The 13,819-nt window shown below is 42.8% G+C and overlaps 1 protein-coding gene across 1 annotated transcript in view; it reads right to left on the minus strand.

The window, feature by feature from the left end:
• Positions 1–330: 330 nt before the first annotated feature.
• The window catches only part of LOC124798934 (zwei Ig domain protein zig-8-like), a 218,909-nt gene continuing 205,420 nt past the window's right edge, over positions 331–13,819 (minus strand). The window contains exon 5 of the mRNA XM_047262468.1: positions 331–443. Within this exon, the coding sequence (XP_047118424.1) occupies positions 331–443 (113 nt within the window). The remainder of the gene's footprint in view (positions 444–13,819) is intronic.

A 13,819-nucleotide genomic window follows, 5' to 3' on the forward strand; every position in this document is an offset into this window, starting at 1 on the left:
TTCGCATGTGAGGAGCAGATGGAAACTAAAGATAACTTAGGCTGGATAAAGAAGAGGCACGAGCTACCTCCTCCACGTGAGATGTTAACGCAAAAGTGCTCCTGGTGTCACATTCCTGTTGCCAGACTCGCTGGTAGCACTGCCTCTGTGACGCGAGGTGCTATCGCGGTCGAGTGCGATCCCAGGTAGGCCCGCCGGCAGTAGCAGTGCTGTAAGCACGCCACAGACGCGCGCACTGTCCGAGTTCCCCAGTCTCCCACCACTGCACCACGGCACCACCGCCAACAGCACCAGTAGCAGCGCACCACCGCCTCAGGCCACCGCGCCGCATCACCTGCTGGTCAGCACAGCCGCCGCAGCCGCCAGCAGCGACGCAGCCGTCGCGACGATGGACAGGCACCGCGGCGCCGACGCGCCCGTCTGCATCGCCTCGGGACGCTCCCCTGTAACAGCGGAATGGAAAATACGTGTTCAGTAACAGTGCATGACACTGGCTACAATGGACTTTCACTCACGAGTTGTGGTCTCCCAGAATGTGCAAGAATTTTTGCACTCGCTCTCCAAGGTAAATTCTGTCGAAATACGCTACTGGCCATTAAAATTGCTACACCACGAAGATGACGTGCTACAGACGCAAAATTTAACCTACAGGAAGAAGATGCAGTGATACGCAAATGATTAGCTTTTCAGAGCATTCACACAAGGTTGGCGCCGGTGGCGACTCCTACAACGTGCTGACATCAGGAAAGTTTCCAACCGATTTCTCATACACAAACAGCAGTTGACCGGCGTTGCCTGGTGAAATGTTGTTGTGATGCCTCGTGTAAGGAGGAGAAATGGGTACCATCACGTTTCCGACGTTGGTAAAGGTCGGATTGTAGCCTATCGCGATTGCGGATTATCGTATCGCGACATTGCTGGTCGTGTTGGTCGAGATACAATGCCTATAAGCAGAACATGGAATAGGTGGGTTCAGGAGGGTCATACGGAACGGCGTACTGGATGCCAACGGCTTCGTATCACTAGCAGTCGAGATGACAGGCATCTTATCTGTATGGCTGTAACGGATCGTGCAGTCACGTCTCGATCCCTGAGTCAACAGATGGGGACGTTTGCAAAACAACAACCATCTGTACGAACAGTTCGATGACGGTTGCAGCAGCATGGACTATCAGCTCGCGGAGTCCATGGCTGCGGTTACCCTTGACGCTGAATCACAGACAGGAGCGCCTGGGATGGTGTACTCAGCGACGAACCTGTGTGCACGAATGGCAAAACGTCATTTTTTCGGATGAATCCAGGTTCTGTTTACAGCATCATGATGGTCGCATCCGTGTTTGGCGACATCGCGATGGGCGTACATTGGAAGCGCGTATTCATCATCGCCATACTGGCGTATCACCCGGCATGATGGTATGGGGTGCCATTTGTTACACGTCTCAGTCACCTCTTGTTCGCATTGACGGCACTTTGGACAGTGGACGTAACATTTCAGATGTGTTACGACCCGTGGCTCTACTCTTCATTCGATTCCTGCGAAACCCTACATTTCAGCAAGATAGTGCACGGGCCTTTCTAAATGCAGAAAATGTTCGACTGCTGCCCTGGCCAGCACATTCTCCAGATCTCTCACCAATTGTAAACGTCTGGTCAATGGTGGCCGAACAACTGGTTCGTCACAATACGCCAGTCACTACTCTTCATGAACTGTGGTATCGTGCTGAAGCTGTATGGTGATCTGTACCTGTACACGCCATCCAAGGTCTTATTGACTCAATTGCCAGGCGTATCATGGCCGTTATTACGGCCAGAGGTGTTTATTCTGAGTACTGATTTCTCAGCATCTATACACCCAAACAGCGTGAAAATGTAATCATATGTCAGTTCTAGTATAATATATTTGTCCAATAAATACCCGTTTCTCATTTGCATTTCTTCTTGGGGTAGCAATTTTAATGGCCAGTAGTGTACTTTTATACCTCCCTACTCTAATTACTCGCCAGCACCACAATGTTTTAATTTCGGCTGCACTACAGCCTTCTTTGATCTTGATATGTGTTGTCCACTCGTATTTATGTCTCTTAGACTGCGTCTCATGAAGTACATACCTGATTTCTTCAGTTTAGCACAAAGTGCCTCAAAGGAACGGGCCAATTATAGATATTCTAAGTCTGATGAAGTTATTATTCTGTGGACGGAGGAAGATATTAGTGACATACATCAATAAATAAGTGCAAAAAACCATAATTTTGCAGTTTTCAGTGATCATAATTCTGCTAGGGAGCCAGAGGATCATCGAAAGGCCTAACTTCAAGACAGGGGTGATGCAGTAAAAGGATGATAAGGACTTTTCCTTTTCTCTAACACAATAATTAGCGTTAGTTAAAATCAAGTATGTTCTGAGTTGTGGTAAAGAGAAATACATATCGCAGCATTCAGTTTCAATTTCGGAAATTTCCTTTTTGTAAGTATCGAGTGCAATTTTTGTGTGGAATTTCAATCCCTGGCATTTAGTTTTGTGTGGATATCGACTTGCTACAGAGTCGCTATAACTTTTCAGAATTGTAATTCTGTTTTATAACACCTCATTTATGTATACTATTTAAATAACCGCACTTAAGTATGTTATTATATGTGACATAAGGTAAAATACTGCAGGTTTTATTCAGTGCAATAAAACAAAATAGAAGGTATTTAAAGAATACTAAAATAATTGTAAAAATGAATGTTCTATAAAAAAATTGAAATTTTTCAATGATCTATGCCTTAAAACGTGGTCAAAACGATGTGGTCCCCGGGACCCCATCTCGTAGTATACGTTACAGAAAAGTCATCTCCTGAGTTGAGGGTTAGTACAACTTCTAGTTGCTGTCTCAGTTTATTAGGCTGTTCTGACGTTCTGCTTGACTATGAAACCAAGACACTGGAAAAATCGAGGCACTTCCATAAGACTGTTAACTTCATTTCCCTACCCAAGGACGTTAACAACAGCCTAACAAAAGGTGACTCTTTACCTCGCAAATATTACGGCCTTCCTAAAATCAACAGAATTAGACAGAAACAAAAGTAAGTGGTTCACAAAAAAAAGTAAACGTTATGAAGCATGTTTGGAGCAGATAATTCAACCGTTAATATTTAGATCAACAGTGAATTATATAGATGTACTTGCTCATGCGTTGCCCAAATGCTTAGCTTCGTTGTTGTGACTTCTGCAGGTAACTGTGTAGATAATATCAGCAATACAGAAGATTCTCTCAGTAGGTTGAAAACTTTGAAATTTAACTCCTCTGATTTACTGGTGAGGTTTGATGTCGTCTCCTTGTTTACTACAGTACCTATTGTTGATTCTTTATCACTGATTAGCAGCAAGTTTGTGGAACACATAACCGCATAATTCAGGCGTGGGCTATCTTCGCTTATTTTTTATTTCATAACCAATACTTTGAAAAGATTGATGGTGTCATCATGGGTAACAGTCTCGCATTGATGGTAGCTTACTTATTACATTAGGTTAAGGACAAAAAGCGTTCTAATCTGAAGTCATAAACACTGAAATGTTCTGAAGACATATCGACGACACAGTCATAGCTAATTCACTAGTAAAGACACATACATGATTTTCTAAGTGGTTCTAAGTTCTAGGGTACTGATGACATCAGATGTTCAGTCCCATAGTGCTCAGAGCCACTTGAACCATTTTTCTTGAGTGTCTTAAGTTCATTAATGAAAATAACACATTTACCATGGAACGGGAAACAAAGGGCTGACTAACGTTTCTCGATGTATGATTTCTACGTCAAAAGGATCGGTTCTCAGGGCACTGCGTTTTACGTAAGTCTATACCAGTCTATACTTGCAGGTGTCTAGCTGCCAAAATCCTTCGCAACCTATGTAATTAAAACAGATGTATGTAAAACTTATGTAGCGTCAGCTGCTGACAGCCTTAAGGGTGATCTGGTAGACTAGGATGAGATACTGAAGAAAAATGGGTTTAAAATCCTCAAATTAAGAAAACAGTGCAGGATAAAATACCACACCAACAGAACGAAGAGCAGGATGAAACAGATGTACAGTCAGTCACCATTCTACCGGATGCGGGAACTGATTCTTGAAAACGTATCAGGTTAATGAAGAAGTATAAGATGGATGTGATGTTCGCACCGGCCAAGATGGCAGGTATTCTGAGATCTGTGAAAGATAATCAGCGTTTACGAAAGGCGGGTGTATATGAAATTGTTTGTCAGTGTGGTTAAAGTTACATCGGATATACAATACGGCCCCTACAAGAACGCTGCATCGAACAATAGTGTCATTCGCCTTTAAGAGCTCGACGAATCTGCAGTGGTTGAAAATTGTTATTTTCACTGTTTCCTGCACTGCTCAGATACTGCCAACAGCTTCACCCTGTTCAGATTTAGTGGTCGACGAAGCCGTGGTAGAATAAGTAGCAGTTGCCCTGATTAGTGGGGACAAAGATTTCTAACTTGTCAAATCACGGAAACCACTCTTAAAACGGGTGCTTTTAGGGGACCTATGTTTCGATTCTTCACCACCTGGCGTTCCAACACATGTAATCTATTTCAATAACCAACCACATAATTCGTAAGCACTGTGAATTTGCAGACTCTCGTCTTGTATGTATGTATGTATGTATGTATGTATTAAACCGTGGATATTAAACTGGGGACCTAGAAACGACAGTGAGGCTTCGTGCGGCCGTAGCCCTCAGTGTTTCACAACCCCACAATAGGCCACAGCAGTCCACCCACCTCACTGCCGCCCCACACCAAACCCAGGCTTATTGTGCGGTTCAGCCCCCAATGGGGCTCCCCTGGGAATGTCTCATACCACACCAGTGTAACCCCAAATGTTTGCGTGGTAGAATAACTATGGTGTGCGCATGTGTGGAAACGGTGTTTGCACAGCAATCGCTGACACAATGTAACTGACGTGGAATAAGAGGAACAGCCCACATTTACCGAGGTAGATGAAAAACAGCCTTAAAAACCATCCACAGGCTGGCCGGCACACCGGACCTCGACACTAATCCCCCCAGGCGCTGTCGTGCTGGGGACTGGCACGCCTTCCAACTCAGGAAGCAGCGCGTTAGACCGCGTGGCTAGCCGGGTGGGTGAATCAGCGCTTGCTCTGTATTACTCTTAGACGCATAAAGTCTGATGTACGAATGACACTCTTGTTGCTGACAGTCTTATCTCTGATGCACGCGTGTTTCCTCCAAAGTCAAGTGGTTTCAGTTCTGTCACCCATTCACATGGAAGATGACTGAAGAAGAAATTATTCTGTTCCGGATGGACATCCGAAAGCTGATGGAATATGGTGCAAGATGTTCTAAATGTTCAGGAAAGCAGGTGAGAGTTATAGAGAAAGACGGTTAATCTACTTTATGATGAAGAAGGACGAGGAATAACAAAAAAGGAAAACCAAGGAAGAAGCACTCGGATGACAAAGGAAAGAAGGATGGAACGCAAGCATGGCTTTTAAAGCAACCATCCCAGAACGTAGCTCAAGTCATTTATAGAAATCATGGAAAACCTAAATCTGGATGGTCAGAAGTGGATTTCAATCATTTTCCTTCCCAATACGAGTTCACCACATTCGGCTGAATGAAATAGGGTATATGGCAACGATGCTGTACAACCTATGGGCTTACATCAAAGGAGAAATGATGGAAATAAAAAGAAAATTCTTAGGAGTGGGATAAAATTCAAAGTAAGATGATATGAATTATAGAATTCGTTGATCGTATTGCTGTCTTCAGTGAAAGTGAGGAAGAACTGCAGGAGCATCTCTTGAACAGATTCAGCTGTCTAATGAGCACATACAATGGATGGAGACTAAACCGAAATAAGGCGTAAGTAATGAAGAGTACCAGAAATGGGATTAGTGCTGTCTTACATCAAACCTGGTGAACATGAAGTAGATGAAGAGAAGGAATTCTACCACCGTGGGAGCAAACAGAATACAGTAAGCTGTGTAGCACGGGCAGAGAGGGCATTCCTGAAGAAAAGAAGTCTACTTGTATCAAATATCGTCCTTAATTTGAGGAAAATATTTCATGTATGTGCGTAGCATGGCAGTATATGGAAATAAAGCCCGCCCGGCTAGCAGTGCGGTCTAACGCACTGCTTTCTCAGTGGGAAGGTGTGCCGGTCCCCGGCACAAATCTGCCCGGCGGATTAGTGTCGAGGTCCGGTGTGCCGGCCAGCCGGTGGATAGTTTTTAAGGCGGTTTTCCATCTACCTCGGTGAATGGGGGCTGGTTCCCCTTATTCCGCCTCAGATACACTGAGTTGGCGACTGCTGTTCAAATACTGTCTCTACTGTCTCCACGTACGCTTACACCATGATTACTCAACCACGCAAACATTTGGGGTTTCACTCGTCTGGTATGAGGAGTTCCAGGGGGGGGGGGGGGGGGCGGGGTGTCCACCCGCACACTAACCCCGGGTTCGGTGTGGGCTGTCGGTGGGGTGGGTGGACTGGTGTGGCCTGTTGTGAACAACGGAGGGCTACGGCGGGATGAAGTCTCCCCGTCGTTTCTAGGTCCCTGGTTTAATACACAGTATTGAAGCTAGACTGTGGGAAAGCCAGAAAAGAGGAGAATCGAAGCATCTGAGATATGGGGCTATAGAAGGGCACTAAAAAGTAGGTGATGAAATGAAAGATGAGTAGAACCTACGCACATTAGGTGAGGAAATGAATATGTGGAAAATACGGACAAGTAAAAGAGACCTGATGGTAAGGATGTGTAAGACCTTATGTAATAATATCTACTATTCTTGAAGGAGCTTAGTGGTTAAAAGCTGTAGAGAAAGACAGATATTGGTGTATTCACCCAAGAAACGACTAAGGACATTGGATGTAAATGCTGCTGTGAGAAGAAGGGGATGACTAGGCAGAGGGATTCGAGGGGGCTCGCATCGTACAATTCAGAAGATTAATGACGATCTCTACCGACGGGATCAGATGTGTTTGATGCCAAAACTTGATACATTGATATTTTTAGTCTATAGTCATAGTTTTATTTTGTCAAATAAGTAACTGTTTATGTACCAGGTACTATCATCACGTCACTCTCTGTAACGCAGTAGTCAAGTGGTTAACTAATATGTCGACTGCACACCAGAGGTGAGCTTGAAAAGGGTACTGCATATCGAAAAATTATAGTATGATAAATATAACAAAATAAAAATGTGCGGTAATAGTTGCTTAAGATAAATGCAAATGTTATGAAAATCTGTCTACTTAGATTTTAATAACTCGAAAAACAAACGGTTTGACGGATATTTTACCAATTTCGTTTGTAGCTTCTGACTCAGTCTTTCCTAGTCCACGTTTACGTATCTCCCGTTTATACCTCTTCCCCTTGAAAATCTGATTCATTTAATGGAAGGCGTCCTGTACCATAAATTATGTGGGGAACTGGAACTTCTCCCAGCCAGAGTCAATCGTAGATACCACAGAGTCCAAAATGGAAAGAAAACCTCCGGTAGCGGCTATCTATAAGATTTTCGCGTATATCTAGTGACCCAGCCTCTTGTTGTGAGTCTGCTGTAGCATTGTGTAACGACATTCTTCCTGCATGAAGACGCTATTGTCGAATGACCAAACCTCTCTGCGGCGTCTCCAGCACGACTGACAGGGCTGTAACGTTGTCTGTCGTTTACAAATATTATGAAAAATAACTGTTCAGTTAACGTTAATTGAGAGTAATTTTCCTCAAAACAACGCCTCTCCTCTCTTAAGATGAAGGTATGGATTAGTGTATTTACGAAGTTCAGTCCTGTCACATCTCCGTTCCATCAATCCCTATGCCCGTGAATATTTTCGGTGTTTTAACAAAAGGATTTTTGAAATCAGAGAACATGGCATCAACTTGCATACCCCTATTTTCCGTTTACTGTCCATGATCAAATAAAACATGCATTCACGCAGTCAAAACTTGCGGAATATTTATTTACTCCTCCGAAGTCCGTTTGCAACACTAAACGATACTCTGTAGTGCAAGGATTAAGTACACGGTCAAAGAGAAACATTCTAAATAGGTCTCTCAAACCACAACACGGCAGACTAACCGATTATGAAAGATTTATATCAAGTTACTGGCCGAAAAATCGCGACATATTTCCGGAGAATATATTTCATACGACGAGAAGCCAACAGTTTTCAGTGTATATGTTAGGTACAATGGGTAAGTCGAATAAGCCCTAAAACCTTTAGTGAACGGATTTTATGGAAATGATCGCAGAGGGACACATAATTTTGTCATATTTCTAATACTTTCAGATGTCTCATGGAGATATTGAAGGATTTATTAAACGATGAAGTATTTTTACTACGACGTTCTAAATCTTTTCAAATCGCTATCTCAGTTATCTAATGTGTCTTAATGTTGGCGCTGTGAATTTCTGCTACAAGTTTTGACCATGCGCTAAAATTGGGAGATAAGGCGTCTTTAAACCACGTTTCCGGTGTGAACGTCTCCAATATGGCAGATGCAGTAGTTACATTTAACCTTTCAACTTTTTGTCTGCATCACAGAGCAAACAAACAAAGCATCCAGTATTGACGTGCCAGTTCTCTAACACAACTGAACTTCTGTATCAACGTTTCCTTCCTGCAGACAATTACATCAAACAGGAGAAAGTTGTTGTGTGTGTGAGAGAGAGAGAGAGAGAGAGAGAGAGAGAGAGAGAGAGAGTGGTGCTATCAGGGCAATACAACAGTAAATGTACGAGTATATCGACGCTGAGTAGAGTCCATGAAGAATAAGGTGCCCATTAGACCCACAGTCGGCAGGGCAGGCGTGGGGAGAGCAATAGTGGTGAGGGTTATGGGCAGGTGCTGTAGGGGAATTACCGGGCGCTGGTGGGGAAGTACCGTTCATAACTGAAGTCTACACTCATAATTTTTGTAAATATTAAGTAGAGCGCATCCGTGCCCACAATTGCATCGTGATCATTCAAAACGAGCTAAAGAGATTTTACCTGAAAATGCACAAAAAGCAGAGATTTATATTCGCCAGGCTTGTTAACAAATTGCAACTTTCAGAAAAGAGACATGAGTGGCGAATTTTGAGTAAAACCTACACATTTCTCTTATCTCTTATTGCCACATTGAAATTTGCTTCTTTTGCTACAACACAGCAAAGTTAGCGCATTGTCATCTCACCAACATGTCGTGCAAATGCAGTTGCAACAGAATTCCGAAACTGTGCTTTATTAAGTTTGTTAAGTAAGTAACTGAGGAAAAGCAAAGTCAATAGCTTATAAAAATCAACATAATCTGTACAGAAGTAAATTTACAATGTTTTCACCTGTGTAGTTCCAACTCCTAAGGCATTTCTTGTTTCATCAGCTATCGACGGCCCTTAAAAATTACATTATTACATAGAAAAACTCTGTAGTTAATGGAATAACATGGTAGTGATTGAAGTCTTGCAGACTAACCATTTGACAGAATACTCTCTTCTTGGCACACTATCATTTGCCTAAATCTCATCTTACACTGTTTATGAAATACGAGGAAAGTTGTGGATATTTCAAAAAATGGTTCATATGGCTCTAAGCACTATGGGACTTAACATCTGAGGTCATCAGTCCTCTAGAACTTAGAACTACTTGAACCTAACTAACCTAAGGACATCACACACATACATGTCAGACGCAGTATTCGAACCTGCGACCATAGTAATCACGTGGATCCGGGCTGAAGCGCCTAGAACCACTCGGTCACAGCGGCCGGCTAGATGGATATTTCACTCTAGCTTTGTCGCTGCCGCTCGCGATCGCAAATGAGTGTTCTACTTCAGATCTACTTTCTCGAGATTGGTGATAGATAGGGACATCCACCCAAATCCAAAGATAAATTCAATATGTCAAGTAAATTTCATACGCAGTAACATATTACGTTATAGGCACTAAACGCTAAGTCATGGCGATATTATTTTTCTTTGCAAACATTTTCGAATTTCGCTCATTGTTTACTTCCTTGCAAATATCACAATAACAATGACCATTAACGAAGCGATTGGCAAATCATCATAAAGGTCACATATAAAGCTATAAAAAAGGAAAGATGGAATTGTTTTACCGAATAGTTTGTGTAAAATCGTTTGAGAAAGTTTGCAAGGGGTACGCCTCGATTCTGCGATCGCCGACCTGCCGAAATGGGGCAAACACTTGTTCGACTCCCCTTCCGAACAAACGAATGAACTGGCCGTGCACTCTGGACGAAAGCTGGTCACTTCGCGTCGACCACCGTATCCTGCTTCGACACTACCTGTGAAAGAAGAGGCAACACTGGGAGGAGGTGTCAGACACATAGCGCAATGAATGCACAATATCTTACAGCAAATTCTTGACAGAGCATACCCAGTGATAGTCAAACCCGTAAACCAATCATATCTAAACAGGTGAAAGTGTTTTAGGCGGACATGACAATGTGAATAGCGATATGATTTATATTAAATAAGAAATAACAGAATTTAGTAAGCCACGTGACACAGGATGGCCGATACGAGGAAGGTACCACAAATACGTATATGCATTTGAAGAAACTGTACTTAATAAGAACCCCTAGTTGTACCGGACGTTCATATATCCAGTTGACAAACATGTACGTGATGTTTACGCCTGGAGGAGCACAAAACTATGTGGGAATAGACACGGACATCACAACTTTAGTTATAAGGCTTTTATTTTTAAATCACTACTAGTTTCTGGCTAACAAATGACAATCATCAGTCGTAATTTCTGAAAACAAGCAAGAGGAGTGCGCAAAAATAACATTTACATACTTTTGTAAGCGTGTATGTATGGGAATAAAATGTGGAGCAGGGAAAATCTAGTAAAGAGGTAAACTGAAGAACATGAAATAATACGCTATCGAGTAGTGATAAAAATTAAGCGGACAAATCAAAAAAGGAAATGAAGAAGTAATGAAGGGAATACGCGGGTGAGGGACATGTAAAATAATTATACAGAGAATATACAGTAAAGGATAATACCTGCTAAAGTAGAGAAACGATGCTGTTAATGCGATGATGAAAGTGCAACAGAGGGGAATAACTACAGGCAGACAAAAAAGGGAACTTGCAAAACAGATTAAGATAGATATTAAGTACATGCCTAGAATGAAAAGTTCAGCAGAAGGAAGGAAAATATGGAGGATGTCCGCAAAACAGACTGAAGCCTATAGAATTAGTTTTTGAAATTAAGACAGTTGAACGCAGTCAGTGTGAACCATGAATAGTAAAACAAGCAGTTGAAATACCATGGTTAAGTAGTTACATAAGATTCAATGTTTTATAGCAAATGTTTTTCGGATTTTCGTCGCCACTGATGGTACTTCATTCAGGCCAGTCGCTTTATACAATAATTCAATCGAAATTTCCATCATTCAACAACAGAAACCGCTTTTCGTTTTCTTTTCGTGTGTTTCTGAGACCTTGGCGTCGTCGTGGCACTCTCTTTGAAATTATACTAACATAAAAACGTTGTAACACGGTAACACCACACAAGAAGTGGACCAAACTAGATACAAGATTTTGGCGTGTCCCCAGTCTACAGGTATAAATGAGAACAAGAATTGTCCGAGGGATGACATTACAAAAATGACAATAATTCCGTCAACTTATTTGTTCAAATGTGAGTGAATTTCTAAGGGACCAAATAGCTAAGGTCATCGGCCCCTAGACTTACACAATACTTAAACTAACATATGCTAACAACAACACGCACACCCATGGCCGACGGAGGGCTCGAACCTCCGGAGAGAGTCAACTTGTTTCAAAGTAACTAACAACTTGATTTTCTAGTACAAAGTTTATATCAGCGTGAAAGAATAAGCGCTTTGATTTTTCCTTAAGCTGTCTACTACAGAAAGATAAAAGGGGCGATCAAAAAAGTTTCTATTCGAAGGCCGGACATTCCAGAAAAGGTTTTCCAACCAGTCAAAATCGCTGGGAGCATTGAGGCTATCGTTCCACCTACGCACCAGGTTGACGATACCAGGTCGGTAAAACACCGTGTACTGGTGAGTGAAGAATTTCGTAACTGCCTGCTGCACAACCTCGTCCGACAGCAATCGTCGACTCTTCAAGGACTGTTTTAAGCGACCAAAGACGTGATAATAGTGTGGGACATATCAGGACTACAGGGCGGGCGCTCGAGTGTCTCCCACTTTGGTTGGCTGGCCTCCAACATCGACCCGCGTTTTCTGTCGAATCGTGGTCAGTACGGAGCTTGATGCACCAGTGCTCAATGGTGGTTTTCGTCACACGTGCTGCCCCATGCACAGTCCCCATTCTGGGATGCATGTCTACCGGTGCTCGTCCTTCGATAGCTAAGAAAACGATACCAGCGCGTTGGTCCTGTTTGGACGCATTTGGCAAAAACGTCGCTATAGTACCCGTTTCCGCATTACCCGCAAGCAAGTCTGTTACCACAAGCACTTCCGAAAGACAAAAATGTCACATTAATGGCTTTCCCACGTACAGCTGCTTATACAGGGTGGCCCATTGATCGTGGCCGGGCCAAATATCTCACGAAATAAGTACCCAACGAAAAAAGTTCAAAGAACGAAACTTGTCCAGCTTGCAGGGGGAAACCAGATGGCGCTATGGTGGGCCCGCTAGATGGCGCTGCCATAAGTGTGTCTTTGTGTGTGTGTGTGTGTGTGTGTGTGTGTGTGTGTGTGTGTTGGAAATTATGGGCGCTCAACGTCGAGGTTATCAGCGCCCTGACACACATTAAAAAGAACGAATGTGGACAGACCTAATAAAGCTGAAGCACACACGCAAAGAAATCAAGAAAAGAAGGAAAATGCTACAAAGAAAGTAAAACGTAAGGAAAGGGAAAACGTAGCAACAAGAATGCCACAGGAAATTGTCATTGACTGGCCACTTACATAAAATATGGGCGAGCTTGTCACGTCAAACGGATATAAACTGCGTTTTTTTAAATAGAAACCCCAATCTTTTATTACATATTCGCGTAGTACGTAAAGAAATATGAATGATTTAGTTGGACCACTTTTTTCGCTTTGTAATAAATGGCACTGTAATAGTCACAAACAAATGGTTCACAATTTTAGATGAACAGTTGTTAATAGGTAGGTTTTTTAAATTACAATACAGAACGTAGGTACGTTTGAACATTTTATTTCGGTTGTTCCAATGTGATATATATACTTTTGTGAACTTATCATTTGTGAGAACGCATGCTGTTACAGCTTGATGACCTGTGAATACCACATTAATGCAATATATGCTCAAAATGATGTCCGTCAACCTCAATGCATTTGAAAATACGTGCAACGACATTCCTCTCAACAGGGAGCAGTTCGCTTTCCGTAATGTTTGCACATGCATTGACAATGCGCTGACTCATGTTGTCAGGCGTTATCGGTGGATCGCGATAGCAAATATCCTTCAACTTTCCTCGCAGAAACAAATCCGAGGACGTCAGATCCGGTGAACGTGCGGGCCGTGGTATGGTGCTTCGACGACCAATCCAGCAGTGATGAAATATGCTATTCAATACAGCTTCAACCGCACGCGAGGTATGTGCCGGACATCCATTATGTTGGAAGTACATCGCCATTCTGTCATGCAGTGAAACATCTTGTAGTAACATGGGTAGAACATTACGTAGTAAATCAGCATACACTGCACCATTTAGATTGCCATCGATAAAATGGGGGCCAATTATCCTTCCTCCCATAATGCCGCACCGTACATTAGCGGGCCAATGTCGCTGATGTTCCGCTTGTCGCAGCCATAGTGGATTTTCCGTTGC

The sequence above is a fragment of the Schistocerca piceifrons genome, chromosome 5 (assembly GCF_021461385.2).
Source record: "Schistocerca piceifrons isolate TAMUIC-IGC-003096 chromosome 5, iqSchPice1.1, whole genome shotgun sequence".
NCBI classification, from domain to species: domain Eukaryota; kingdom Metazoa; phylum Arthropoda; class Insecta; order Orthoptera; family Acrididae; genus Schistocerca; species Schistocerca piceifrons.